This window comes from Oculina patagonica, chromosome 13, assembly GCF_052425735.1.
Source record: "Oculina patagonica isolate OP01 chromosome 13, crgOcupat, whole genome shotgun sequence".
In the NCBI taxonomy this organism is placed as follows: domain Eukaryota; kingdom Metazoa; phylum Cnidaria; class Anthozoa; order Scleractinia; family Oculinidae; genus Oculina; species Oculina patagonica.
In genome coordinates, this window is record NC_135770.1 from 20,526,661 (window position 1) to 20,540,763 (window position 14,103).

The window sequence follows — 14,103 nt, forward strand, 5'->3', positions numbered from 1 at the left end:
GATTTCATTCACATGAACAAAAAAAAATTGCGATAAATATTGATGCAAATTCCAGCCGGCTGTTCATGCAGCAAACTGTTATGATTGAGCAACTGCTGTATCAAACGCGCTGCGAGACATCCCGCGGGTTTCACGCCTTTTAACAGAATGGTTTCCTGAGATGGTTGTTTTTCATGATCCTTACATGACGTGGTATAGCACAACCAACCCAGAGTGCAGTGATGTGTCGATGATGTTGTTTACTCTATTTATTTAACCACTAAAGAGAAACGTATTGAAGTATACGGTGGCTGTTCTACACTTTCGGACGCGTTTCTGAATCACAAAAAGCTAGCTGCAGGCAAATTTTCGTTCAAGTAGGTAAGCTGCTTTACACATACATGCAAAGTTTCCAAACTGTCAACTCCTCATGGCCAAAATCTCCCGCCCATTTGTTCACACGTAAAATATTTAAGCTTAGATAGTAAACTTGGACATTAAATTCATTTTCTTTTATTAGCTACCGCATCCGAAGACATAACTTTAAGTAGTGTATTATTCTTAGGGACCGGTCATTATTTATGTAGAGGGGGGGGAGGGAAAAATATGTTGGAAAGATCAAAATTTCTGTAAGGCCCCCCCTCCAGGCCATGTAAATAGCAAGTGACCCCCCCTTCTTTATTCAATATTTACGTGATGACCCCCCCCCCCCCCACCTTCTCCCTTTATATGCCTCAAGTAATTTATTATTAAATGCATGTTACATACAATCTTAATTGCACGTACACTTGTTCTAATGCAAAAAGGCTGGATCAACACTTAGTCAACCAAGGCTTCTTTGCTATGGATACTTGTCCAGCAATAAGGCAAATTTTTGGATGAGTTATGTGTATAGTAAACATACCTCTATTATTAACTCCTTAACTTTGGAAAAGTGGTAGTTTTTACAAATTATGCTCTCATGGTGAACACAAATGTAATATCCATGCAAAATATAATTCCTTTCCAATGATTTTCCTAAAGTTGTCAAGGGATTACTTTGAATTCTTGTTGTCATAAATATCATGTTTTATTACTTCTTGGGCTATTGCAGTGATAATCATTTTGTAAAAAGAAAATAATTTCAGTCAAACCAGATATTGTTCAAAGCAGATTATAAAGGTCTGGTTTCTTTATTAACTAAAATTAATTTTAAGATAACAATGGAGTTTAGAGTGAAAACAGTATTTCTGTAAAATACAAATCACTACAGTTGTACATAATAGTTGAGTTTAAACAAAAGAAAACAATAGAAATAGCATAAAATTGTACAATTTAGCATCTCACTGTTTCACATATGGTGTTTGCACTGTTCTATTTAACTGTTTTACCCACCTCAAACTGCTTATCCCCCCCCCTAAACTTCTTTATAAAAAATTTTAGCCCCCCCCTCTTGCCACTCTGAAATAGCCTTGACCCCCCCCCTTCTTTTTTTCCCTCCCCCCCCTCTACATAAATAATGACCGGTCCCTTATATGCATTTCTCTCTTCTTGCTAGATAGACAGACAGACACACACAGACAGACAGACAGACAGACAGACAGACAGTAAGTAAGATCTTTATTTAGAGAGGGTAGCACTAAATAGTGGCCAACACTGGGGGAATAAAAAGCCACTTCAAAAGCAACTTATACACCCCCCACCTCCCCCACAAGTTTAAAGCCCATCTGTCTGGTATAAAGAAGAAAGAAGCGGTTATAAGCCCCCTTTCATCTAACCTTTCCAACTTATTGGGAAGAAAGTGATGTAACTAGTATTTTTCTAACTTATTTTGCTAGAGAGAACATGATTGAAGAAGTGGTTGCCCATATTTTCACTGGATTTGCAGAAATTGTGGCTGGTCTGCACATATCAGCAGTGCATAAACCTTCAATATTAGATATTGCAAAATACTTGATGATATTTTTTGTTGTTCCCTTCACTGCAGTTATTGCTTATGATCACTTCTATCCCATATTTGAAGGAGTAAACCTATATCTGGTGCTTGTTATTTGTACACCGATAGTTATCGTCACTCCTGTATTGGTATTTGCTTTATTTCGCTTTTTTGGTGGCCATTGGTTGCTTAATTGGCATCTGAAGAAGACATCTCGATACCTAGATTTGTGTAATTTGCCTGATGAGTACGAAACATTGTTGCTGCCTAAAGATACAGCAAAATGGCATTACCAGCTTGCTGGAAGCTCAGCAGATCATGGGTTTGGGTTTTTTCCTCTGCTGAGCTCAAATTCTGGGATATTCCCGTGGTCAAATCCTCAGATGATACAAGATGTTGATGTGAATATGTTTTATAAGCCATTGCGTGTTAGCATGCACCATCTGTTACCTACCACACCTGGATATTGCAAAGTGGTGATCAGTGGGTTCACTCATGATGTATTTTTGCGTGATTGCATTGTCAAGTGTGGATCACAATCCTTGCTTTCTGGAAGGTTGATTTTGCACAAAATAGGAACAGAGTTTACAGGGGGAGATGTGGAATACAATTACCCAGCAATAACGTTTAAAACTCTATTGGATGGCCCTCGGGGAAAGTTTGAATTTAACAGTGATGTTGTCTTTGGAATCAAGATAATCGACTCTGCAGATGTGGCCTATGATTGGTTCGAACGAGTGCGAAATATCTTTCCTTGTCAACTTCTCAACAGTGTCAGGGCCGTAGGATGCTACTTAGCTCACAAGCATTGTTTATCAGATCATTTAACGCATGATTTTGATTGGAGAATGACATTTGCCGAAGCTGAGACCAAGCTTTTTGAGTATCACTCTGACAAGGCAGCATTGAAATTGTGTTATGTTGTCATCAAATTTGCAATCAAGCAGTTCAGTCGAGTGAAGAACAGAAGTTATCCAGCCCTTAAATCTTACCATTTAAAGACTGTTATCCTGTGGATTGCTGAACTAGATGGCACGCTTCCTTTTGACATGTATACAATCGACAACAACGACACACTAGGGGCACTGTTGTTGCATATCGTATCAACGTACCGACAACACATACATGATGGTTATTTGCAGCACTATTTTATAAAGGATATAAATATTTTGGAGCCTTATGGTGTTGAAGAGCGTACAGCAGCTATGCACCTGTTAGATGAATTTAAAATGAAGCCACTGGCTATTGTTTCAAATTTTGACAATGCCAATATGAACCGCTGGAAATATGAACAGTTTGTTATTGTTAGTCAGCTTGTTGTAGTGGCGTGTATGTGCTGCAGCTGTTATTTTTCAATTGTTGGTGAACTGTTTGTGAAGCAAATTTTTGGAGTTGTTGCTGTATTTGGTTTGATATTGATTGTAAAAATACTTTTGGATTGATACCCATGTTCCTTCCAAATGAATGCCTGTCATAATGCCCCCCTCCCCCCAAAAAATGCCCCTGACATATAAAACCCCAAGGATTTTTAAGTGGAATATGTTTGCTTGTATTCTAAAAGCGTCGGTAGGGCACGTTTTTAGAATGAGAAATATACAGGCAGCCTTTTTTCCTTGAGGGAAGTTTTTTCTTGCACATTTAAGGGGGGACGCCATTATTAAATGTACAATAATACCTGGGTATTGTAAACAAAGATATGAAATTTCGCTTGTTCGCAGCACTTACAAGTGAGATATCAAGTTGAACATGAGAAGAGAAATTCCATATCTCCAAGCAGCCATGCATGTATTATTTTGTTTATTTATAAATATACTTATAGCCAAGTTTTTTACTATTCTCCAAGGATTTCCTGTCATTTTCCAAAGATTTACGCATTCGAAAATTCTCAGATTGTTGCCCGAAGATCATATGAACGTTTCCCAAAACCTTCCGAAGTTTGCCGAAGACATCCGAGGAACTCAGAAGATGATTCAGCTACACAACAACAAATTTAAGTTAAAGGGTCAAAGTCATCGATATCATCACAGTAAAGTTATCGTTATTTTATGTGTATTCAATTACGGTTTTTCTCGGGGCTGGAAATCCTTGTAAAACACTACTCCTTTGTGGAAAGCGCTTGGGAAAAGGGTTGATCAACCGAAACATTGTCCATGCCTAATCATCATTATATTAATCTGCACGAGAAGTGTGTGACAATAACAGCGCGCGCATAGATACAAAGAAATTTAAAACGTATTCATACGCGCGCGCGCTTCTATCGTTGCAAAAGTTTCCGTTTATCACGAAAGCGCACACGAAAGTGTCGCGCCACTTGCTGGTTATAAGGTAATCTCGTACCCAGATGTCTACTTACCACGGTAGTACACATCTGGTAAAGTCAGTTCAGTTCGCCAATCTGATTGGTTGATGAACAGCTTCAGCATTTGCGCGCGAATGATGAAAAATTTGTTTCGCACGCGCGCACCGCACGTTAGCTAGTAAGAAAATATTTGGATTCAAAGACTTTTCTAAAAATGCGTTCGTGTTTTGAACGTCACTAATGCGAATAAGCTACAGATACAGTTTGAAGTTCAAGCTTGTTAGTACAAAATGTTTAAAAATGACGATATTCGTAGGTAAAAGATGGGTGAAAAACTTTGCAAATCTGACGCGTACTTGACGCGTACAGGTGGCTTGTACGCGTCAAACACAGCGCGCGCTTTTCCCCGCCGTTGAAGGCTGGGTTGAGTGTTTTAATTTATCAGCAAAACATGAGTGACGGATTTCTTTCTTCCCCAACTGTATCTCAAGATTGTGTTACTTGTCTTTTTTTGTATAGGGAAGTAGTTCATGACCTATTTATCACGGCCAAGGGAGTTTTTCGTACTTAATTGCCGAGCATGCGTAGTCGCGTCGTGTGTCAGATTTCTGACACATTTGACGCGAGCAAAATCCGACTTTACCAGATGTTCTCTCCGAGGGTTGAGAAGATCTGGGTACGAGATTAGGTTATAAGGTTGCGTTTTTTGCCTCCTGAGATCAGTTGGCGTAATAACTATAACTCAAGAAGCACAAATCTTGCTCAGTGATCAAAGGCAGCACAAGGTAAATATTTTCGCTTTTTACGCTATCTTAGTTTGTTTACCTTTTCGCTTTAATTACCCTGGGTACCAGAGGATTTTTTCTCGCGCCCGGTGAATACTTCGGCGGCCGAAGGCCGCCGCCACGAGTGGCGAAGCCGCGAGAAAAAACCTCTGGCGCAGACTGGTTTGATTTACCGTTCTCGTTGAACTTTGATCTTTTTTCTCGTATTGCATTTAAACCAATCACAGTGAACATCTCCCACTGTTATCACATGCACTGGCACGTGAAGATATGAAGAGGTGTCAAGTGGCGGTATTTGTTGATGGCGTTCGCTGGAGTTAAAACAACTCCCGTGAAAAAGGTTCCCAATTCAAAGTCTTCGTTGCCGTGTCGGTTATGTGAAGCTAGTGTTGTGTGCAATGGCGGGTATTACAGCCTTGTTTCGGAAAATGCACAATCTGTCTGTAGGGCCGCATGTCCTTTGTAAGAAGTGCGACCGACGAATAGAAAAATTCGAAGCTACAGTAAAAGAAATAACAACTATTGAGTGTTAACAAGACTGTTACAAAGAAAATCTTGCCTGCTGGAAAGCAGAAGCTAAAAATAAGAATACGCGTTCAAAGCGCTGTTCCAGTAATTAAAACGTCTCATGGTTCGTCAACGGAGTTCACTAACCGGCGCCCTGTTGAGGAGACTACATGTAGACCGCCAAAACATCCTTTCGGCGAATAAAATTTGAAATTCCACCTAAATGCTCGGCGCTTAGATTATCAGCACCATTAGCTTGCAGAACAGGCGGTTTATTTTGCGGGTCCCGCGAAGCAGCTTCCTATAGATCTTAGTCGAACGTTTTCGCAATCTTTAAATCCTCGGAATCCTCCATTTCGGCGGCACTTACTATGAAAACCTCAAGACATTCCACAGGCGTCTTTCGATTTCACGCAGTGTTCGCTATATTTATACACCAATAACAGCGTTGGTTAGATTAAAAGACCCATGGGAGGCCATAAGAAGCCAATCAGCTTTCTAGTCCAGATTCTGGACTAAACTGATATAAACAGGCTTGTCATTGGCTCGGCGCTATCAAAGCAATAGCGCTCTGTTCCAGAGGTTTTTCGCGCGGGTCACAATGAAGACATGACTGACACCGGAATCCGCGCAAGAAAAGCCTCTGGCACCCAGGGTACGCTTTAATTGCCTTGCATCCTTTATTCGCTTAGTTTTTATTTTATCGCTTATGTTTGTAATTTTAGACTTAAGTTTCTAGACAAGGAAAACGTTGCACACGACACTGTTAACCGTTATTTGTAATCTTTAATTTTACTTTTCGTTGTGTAACCTTTAAGCGCATAAACGTATTTCTTTCTACTTTTTTAAGACCGTTTGTAATTTTCTTACCTTTGTATTTTAGTTCTCACGTTATTTATGGAATTAAATATCAGTTTGTGAACGCTGTTGTCAAGTTACTCTGGATCACTGTGGCAATAGTGAGAACTTGCTGAACCACAACAAGAACCGAAGAACGAAGACACCAGCAAGTCAAGCGGACAAACAACTGAAGGTCAAGCCCGTAACAACCCAAGGTCAAGTCAAGCGTGAAGTTCAAGTTGCAAATCACGAAGTCACAAGTCACAAAGTCAGTCACAAGTCACAAGTCAAGCGACGGAAACCATAAGTAAAGTTAATTTAAGAGTTTTTAGTTACAAGAACACTACAAGAGACATTGTCTAAGAGATTCTGCAACATTGCAGAAATAAGTTTAAGTGATTGCATTTAAGTTAAGTTCACGCTTCATAAATAATTACTTGTCGCGTTACGCGGCCTCTAAGGAATACCTTACAGTTGTGTAGTCTAATCTTAAAGTTAAGAAGAAACTATTTAAGCATAATTAAGATTTACTTAGTTAGAATAGTCAGAATGACTAGTTCAGAAAGTCAAGTTGAAGTACAAAGTGAACAAGTAGATTCAATTTATAGTGTAGATAGTTTAAGCGCAGTTTCTATCCAAGAGCAAACGCGAATTACTCGGGCTAGAACACTTACCGAAAAGGGCCAAGCCTATCAAGAAAAATTCCAAAGAGATCGACAGAGAGAAGAAGATCAGCTCGTAAGGAAATTCCACGAAACCCATGAAGCATGGAAAAGGCAAGCGGAAGACATCGAGTCGTCCATAGTCAATCAGCTACCCTCGTCAGAAACAGAAAGAAAAGAAGCCATTCTACGCTTAAAGGAGCTACGCGAGAATACTCAGAAGAATTACGAGAAATTACGAAAGGTTCGACCTCCGAGTCAAGAAATTCGCCAAAAAATGGACGCCTGCGACGCTCTGACGCAAACCCTGGAACATGAACTAGAACGACAATTAATCGAGAGCGAACTAGCGCTGCGCAACGAGCAAGATAGAGGTTCTGTCCGAAGTAGAATATCCAGCAAAGCATCAACAAAGTCAAGTCGGTCAAGAGTCAGTAGGTCCTCAAAGGCTTCTTCCCTCATCGACGTAAAGAAAGCCGATGCTGCTGCAGAACTAGCCGCAAAGGAAGCCGAATTTAATGCCCTGCAAGAACAAGCAAAACACAAGGAATACATCGCCAAAATGGAAGCGCAGCTCCGGGCCGAAACAACAAGGATTGAAGCAGAACTGGCGCGAAGAAAACTGGAATTGGAACAGAGCGAAGTAAAGAAGCAAATGGAAATAGCAAGAGCAAAGCTTAAGGCTTACCAAGAAGCCGAAGAGTTTGCAGACGACATAGTTTCGGTCGAAGAGGATATCCAGCGCATTTCTCCAATTCAGCCACAATATGAGGCAGCTTCAGAATCCCTAGTACTACTGCCGCAAGAACAAAGGCACTTAACAAAGGATGCAAACACCTCAAATTCTGCGACGCAGCGCACTCAACAGCATCGCAACATTGATCAGTCTCCTATCACACCCGAAAACACTGGTCTTTCATATGATCAAGTGCAACCGCAAGAATCATCAAACACCGATTCCACCGCCGCGATTATCACCGCAATTACCGAATCATTCAGCATGAGTCGCCTCCCAGCGCCCGAACCTACCATCTTCAGCGGTGAGCCTGTCCAGTATCCAGATTGGAAGTCATCTTTTCACGCGATCTTACACCGAAAGAACTTATCGGCAAGTGACAAAATGTACTATTTGAAAAGATATTTGAGAGGACCTGCCAAGGAAGCCATCAGCGGTCTCTTTCTGCAAAATTCATCGGAAGCCTATGAACGAGCGTGGAACATCCTAGACGAGAGGTTTGGTCACCCATTTGTAGTAGCTAAAGCGTACAGAGGCAAGCTACAAAGATGGCCAAAGATCGGTATTAAAGACCACCAAGGCCTCAGAAGATTTGCCGACTTCTTAGCAAGTGTAAAAACTGCAATGCAAACAATCGAGGATCTAAAAGTCTTGAATGACTACATGGAAAACCAAAAGCTTCTCTCCAAGTTACCGGACAGCCTTGTCTCGAGGTGGAACAGAGAAGCCACAAGAGGAATAAAAGAAGAGAAGAAATACCCAGATTTCAAGGCCTTCACGTCTTTCGTCAATGCTGAAGCGGATATCGTATGCAATCCTATTTCTTCCTGCTACGCTGTAAAGGAGGCAGAAACGACATCAGACAGCACGCATCAAGTACCGCCAAGGTCGAAGGACTTAAAAAGCAAGACTGTTCACTCCGCCAAGACTACGGAAGAGAATTCTAAACAGCCGAATGAAACGCCAAAGCAGCAACCGCAATGTACCTTCTGCAAGAAAACGAATCATCAGTTGGATGCCTGCTTAAGGTTTAAGACTGAGACACTCGAGAACAGAAAGAATTTTGTTAAAGAAAACAGGCTTTGTTTCGGATGTTTAAAGAAGGGTCACATGTCCAGCGATTGTAAGAGGAAGTTAACTTGTTCAACATGCAACAAAAAGCATCCCACATGTCTTCACGAAGAAAAAAGAGAAACGAAAAAGAAAGAAGAAAGAAGTGAGGAAGAGGAACCCACAGATGTTCGCAAGTCAACCTCGTGTGCATCACAAGGGACCTCAAGTGCAACTACGTCAATGATAGTTCCTGTGTGGCTATCATCGTCTACGAAGCCCGATAAGGAAGTACTGGTTTATGCAGTATTAGACACTCAAAGTGATGCAACCTTTATTCTTAAGGAAAAGTGCGACGAGCTCGACGCAGAAGCACAACCGATAAAGCTTCGGCTGAGTACTATCACTAGCCAAGAGTCAGTCATCGACAGCGAAAGAGTTACAAATCTTCAAGTAAGAGGATACAATTCCGACCTTAAGATCTCAATACCAGTCGCCTACACTAGTACGTCGATCCCCGCCGATGAAGACCACATTCCGACTAAAACCACCGCTAAGAACTGGGATCACTTGCAAACGATTGAAGACAAAATGCATAACTTATTGGACTGCGATGTTGGTTTGCTAATTGGATACGACTGCTCTCAAGCTTTAGCCCCAAGAGAAGTTATCACCGGCGAGAGTAATGAGCCATATGGTATAAAGACAGATCTCGGATGGAGCATCGTAGGTGGTAACGACGTAAAGAGTGAAACTTCCTTTTGCCACAAAGTTGCCGTAAAGGAGCTACCTGCTGTGCTTATGAGCGATGTCGTACGAGTCCTTGAGTCAGACTTTAAGGAAAACAAAGATGATAAGAAGACTTCTCAAGAAGACTTGCAATTCCTCAAAATTATGGAAGAAGGGATCGGAAAGACCGAAAACGAACACTATGAAATGCCACTACCATTCAAAGACCGGCCTCTATTGCCTGACAACCGCAAGATGGCGCTAGCTCGCCTTGAATACCTCAAGCGCAAATTCCTGAAGGATTCCAAGTATAAAGAAGATTACATCAAGTTTATGAACGAAGTATTCAGCAGAGGAGATGCCGAAGAAGCACCGACGCTTGTGCAAGAAGAAGGAGTGAAGTGGTATATACCTCATCATGGTGTCTATCATCCGAAGAAAAACAAGATTAGAGTCGTGTTTGATTGCTCTGCGAGGTTTAAAGGAACTTCCTTGAACGATCATCTACTCAGTGGACCAGACCTCACTAACAATTTGACAGGCGTGCTGTGCAGGTTCAGGAGATATCCTTACGCTATCACTTGCGACGTGGGGAAGATGTTCCACCAATTCATGGTTTGTCCAAACGATCGAGATTATTTGCGATTTCTGTGGTGGCCTAATGGTGACTTTAAGCAAGAACCCAAGGAGTACAGAATGAAAGTCCACTTGTTCGGAGCAACATCATCGCCTGGTTGTGCCAGCTACGGCTTCAAACATATGGCAAGTCAAGAGAAAGAAGCGTACCCTTCAGCGGCTCAGTTTATCACGCACGATTTCTACGTAGATGACGGACTGTCAAGCGTCGAATCCGCAGAACAAGCAAAGGAACTCATTCAGGGAGCTCGTGAAATCTGCAAGAAGGGTGGCCTTCGTCTCCATAAGTTCATTTCAAATGACCGTCAAGTACTCGAATCGGTACCGAAGAGCGAAAGAGCAGCGGATGCCATGATGGACCTGCCATCCGAACAACTTCAAATAGAGAGAGTTCTTGGGGTTCAATGGTCAGTGGAGTTAGACTCCTTCAGCTTCTCCATTGTTCTTAAGGATCAACCCTTAACTAGAAGAGGAGTACTAGCGTCAGTAGCCTCCGTCTACGATCCCCTTGGATTTCTGGCCCCCTTGGTTCTAAGAGCTAAAAAGATACTGCAAGAAGTATGCAAAAAGGGCGTCAGCTGGGATGAACCTCTGCCTGAAGAAGTCCGGCCAAAGTGGGAGCGATGGAAGCGGGATCTTCTATGTCTCAAAGAATTGCAAATTCCAAGATGTTTCGCACCAGTCACGATGAGCCAAGAGAGGAAGTACGAGTTACACAATTTTGCTGATGCAAGTACGTTCGGATACGGACAGTGTTCTTATCTCAGAGTAAAGGACGACAAAGAAAATGTGAATGTCTCTCTGGTAATGGGGAAGTCCCGCGTCGCTCCATCGAAGATCGCCACAATACCAAGGTTGGAACTCACCGCTGCAGTTGTTTCAGCGAAGGTCGGCTCAATGTTGCAAGATGAATTAAACCTTGCCAATCTGAAACAGTACTTTTGGACTGACTCTAAAGTTGTACTTGGCTACATTAACAACGACGCCAAGCGATTTCACACGTTCGTTGCCAACAGAGTTCAGTTAATCAGATCCAACACCGATACCAAGGGATGGCGATACATCGACACCAAGAACAATCCTGCAGATCACGCCTCCAGAGGCTTGAACGCCGAAGAACTCATGAAATCCAACTGGTTCAGTGGACCTGCATTTCTCTGGGAAAAAGAAATCTCGTCTGACAAGCAAGAGATCCATGAAATTAAAATTGGAGACCCCGAGGTTAAAGCTACGGTACGAGCAACTTGTGCGGTCAAGAAATCCTTCAGCCTCGTCGACACTGTGTCAAAATTCTCCAGTTGGACGAAAGCAGTTGGCGTGGTTTCGTACCTGAAGAGACCCTTCAAGAAGAACAAGCCAAAAACGATCGCCACAACAGTAAGTGAAAGACAAGAAGCTGAAATGCTTATTTTCAAGGAGCTACAGCACAATACCTTCAAGAATGAAGTTCTCAGCCTTATTCGCAAGGAACAGCTTCCAAGACAAAGTTCCCTCGTTAAGTTGGATCCGTTTATTGATGAACGAGGACTAATAAGAGTTGGTGGGAGACTGGAAAACTCTACCTTGCCATTCGATGTTAAACACCCGATAATCCTGCCAAGACATTCCCACGTGACAGAGATGATCATCGACCACTTTCACAAGAAGGTCAAACATTCAGGAAAGGGAATGACTATGAATGAAATTCGTTCTCATGGAATATGGATTCTTGGCCTTAATGCCGCAGTAACGTCCCACATATACAAGTGTGTGAAATGCAGACGTCAAAGACGACCAACAGAAGGCCAGAAGATGGCAAACCTTCCCGAAGATAGAGTGGAGTCAACTCCGCCCTTCACGTACTGCGGAATGGATTGTTTTGGGCCATTTACGATAAAAGAAGGAAGGAAAGAGTTGAAGAGATATGGGTTACTATTCACATGCATGAGTTCTCGAGCGGTACACATTGAAACTCTGGATGACATGACGACCGATGCTTTCATCAACGCTTTAAGGTGCTTCACTGCAATTCGAGGACCCGTCCAACAGCTAAGGTCCGACCAAGGCTCCAATTTTGTAGGAGCAAGAAACGAGCTTGCAACTGCCATGAACGAGTTGGACAACGACAGGATTCAGACATATTTGACGAACAATCGCTGTGAATTTGTCATGAATGCCCCACATTCCAGTCACTGGGGAGGAGTATGGGAAAGACAAATTAGAACCACGAGAAGCGTCCTGAACACTGTTCTCGACGATTTCAAAGGAAGACTCGATACGTCTTCGCTTCGTACATTCTTGTACGAGGTCATGGCCATAATCAACAGTCGACCATTGACCTGCCAATGCCTGAACGACCCGAAGAGTTTAGAGCCTCTAACTCCGAATCATCTGCTAACAATGAAGAGTAAGACACTTTTTCCACCTCCTGGAAATTTCGTCAGAGAAGATGTTTACGCTCGGAAACGGTGGCGACGAGTTCAATTTCTGGCGCAGCAATTTTGGAGTAGGTGGCGAAAGGAGTACCTCATCAATCTGAATTCAAGACAGAAATGGTTCGCGCCGAAGAGAAACCTGAAAATCGGAGACACAGTAATTGTGAAAGAAGACGTTCCAAGGAACGAGTGGCCACTTGGAAAGGTCATACAGACCCGGTCAGATAAACAAGGACTGGTTCGATCAGTAAGGATCCGACTAGGATCTAGGGACTCCCAAAGGAACGGACATGACGCCATCGAAAGACCAATACAACAAGTAGTCCTTCTCATGGAAGCAGACAAAAATTATTCATGATTTCCCAATTTTTTTCATTGTAAAACTATAAATAATTTGGTGGGAGTGTGACAATAACAGCGCGCGCATAGATACAAAGAAATTTAAAACGTATTCATACGCGCGCGCGCTTCTATCGTTGCAAAAGTTTCCGTTTATCACGAAAGCGCACACGAAAGTGTCGCGCCACTTGCTGGTTATAAGGTTGCGTTTTTTGCCTCCTGAGATCAGTTGGCGTAATAACTATAACTCAAGAAGCACAAATCTTGCTCAGTGATCAAAGGCAGCACAAGGTAAATATTTTCGCTTTTTACGCTATCTTAGTTTGTTTACCTTTTCGCTTTAATTGCCTTGCATCCTTTATTCGCTTAGTTTTTATTTTATCGCTTATGTTTGTAATTTTAGACTTAAGTTTCTAGACAAGGAAAACGTTGCACACGACACTGTTAACCGTTATTTGTAATCTTTAATTTTACTTTTCGTTGTGTAACCTTTAAGCGCATAAACGTATTTCTTTCTAATTTTTTACGACCGTTTGTAATTTTCTTACCTTTGTATTTTAGTTCTCACGTTATTTATGGAATTAAATATCAGTTTGTGAACGCTGTTGTCAAGTTACTCTGGATCACTGTGGCAATAAAGTGTGACTGATGATTGGAGGAGAGAGAACTTTGAAATGGACTGAATGAACACTTTAAGGGGTCTGGGTTCATTTAAGAAGCCAGGAGATGCAGAACCGAAAGATTTTGTTTCAGTCAATCTCACTGAGAATGTTAGAACAATCGCTAATGCCCTTGGCACGGAACAGCCTTTAAAAAACTTAGTATCGATGTTAATTAAAGACAAGGACATCACGTCATACCAATTAATGTTAATAAAACAATATCGTGTTCTTATAAATTAAAGTACTTGCCTCTTTGACTAGTGAATCTGCTCGGATTTTTTTTTTACATTTCGAAAAAATGGGTCGGGTGGGCGATCGGAAACGAAACATTTTATTGGGATGGCCTTAACGAAAAACAAATTAACAGAAAAAGACCGAGAAATGTCGCTTTTCTTCCGCAACTACGCCTGGGAAAACCCATTCTCTAGAAATCAACAGAGACGCTCGAATCTATACTTCACTACGCTCAGATTCTACGCTAAAACGGTCAACCCAGGATGGTTAATTGAGGAACAGAGATGTATTTTTTTTAACATTGTCGTATTAAATT

General features: G+C 41.8%; 3 protein-coding genes and 1 long non-coding RNA gene across 4 annotated transcripts; all 4 read left to right on the forward strand.

The window, feature by feature from the left end:
• The first annotated feature begins 103 nt into the window (after positions 1-103).
• LOC144634234 (uncharacterized) lies at positions 104-4,078 on the forward strand. The gene is made up of 2 exons (XM_078493135.1): positions 104-360; positions 1,799-4,078. Exon 2 carries the CDS (start codon positions 1,804-1,806, stop codon positions 3,334-3,336), a length of 1,533 nt encoding a protein of 510 aa, XP_078349261.1. The 5' UTR covers positions 104-360; positions 1,799-1,803; the 3' UTR covers positions 3,337-4,078.
• A 6-nt stretch (positions 4,079-4,084) lies between these two features.
• On the forward strand, positions 4,085-6,702 carry LOC144634251 (uncharacterized). The gene is made up of 3 exons (XR_013567172.1): positions 4,085-4,211; positions 4,882-4,978; positions 6,369-6,702. It is a non-coding gene; the product is annotated as an uncharacterized LOC144634251 (long non-coding RNA).
• Positions 6,703-6,874: 172 nt separating this feature from the next.
• Positions 6,875-11,820, forward strand: LOC144637013 (uncharacterized). The gene is made up of 2 exons (XM_078496190.1): positions 6,875-11,674; positions 11,740-11,820. The coding sequence occupies exons 1-2, from the start codon at positions 6,875-6,877 to the stop codon at positions 11,818-11,820; spliced, it is 4,881 nt and encodes a 1,626-aa protein (XP_078352316.1).
• Positions 11,821-11,901: 81 nt separating this feature from the next.
• Positions 11,902-13,531, forward strand: LOC144635663 (uncharacterized). The gene is made up of 2 exons (XM_078494746.1): positions 11,902-13,182; positions 13,453-13,531. Exon 1 carries the CDS (start codon positions 11,930-11,932, stop codon positions 12,908-12,910), a length of 981 nt encoding a protein of 326 aa, XP_078350872.1. The 5' UTR covers positions 11,902-11,929; the 3' UTR covers positions 12,911-13,182; positions 13,453-13,531.
• Positions 13,532-14,103: the final 572 nt, after the last annotated feature.

Coding starts and splice junctions, on each gene's coding strand:
- LOC144634234 (XM_078493135.1), top strand. CDS start 1,804: ATGATTGAAGAAGTGGTTGCCCATATTTTCACTGGATTTGCAGAAATT.
- LOC144637013 (XM_078496190.1), top strand. CDS start 6,875: ATGACTAGTTCAGAAAGTCAAGTTGAAGTACAAAGTGAACAAGTAGAT. Junction 11,675..11,739: donor ATGAACGAGGACTAATAAGA/GTTGGTGGGAGA, acceptor AATCCTGCCAAG/ACATTCCCACGTGACAGAGA.
- LOC144635663 (XM_078494746.1), top strand. CDS start 11,930: ATGGCAAACCTTCCCGAAGATAGAGTGGAGTCAACTCCGCCCTTCACG.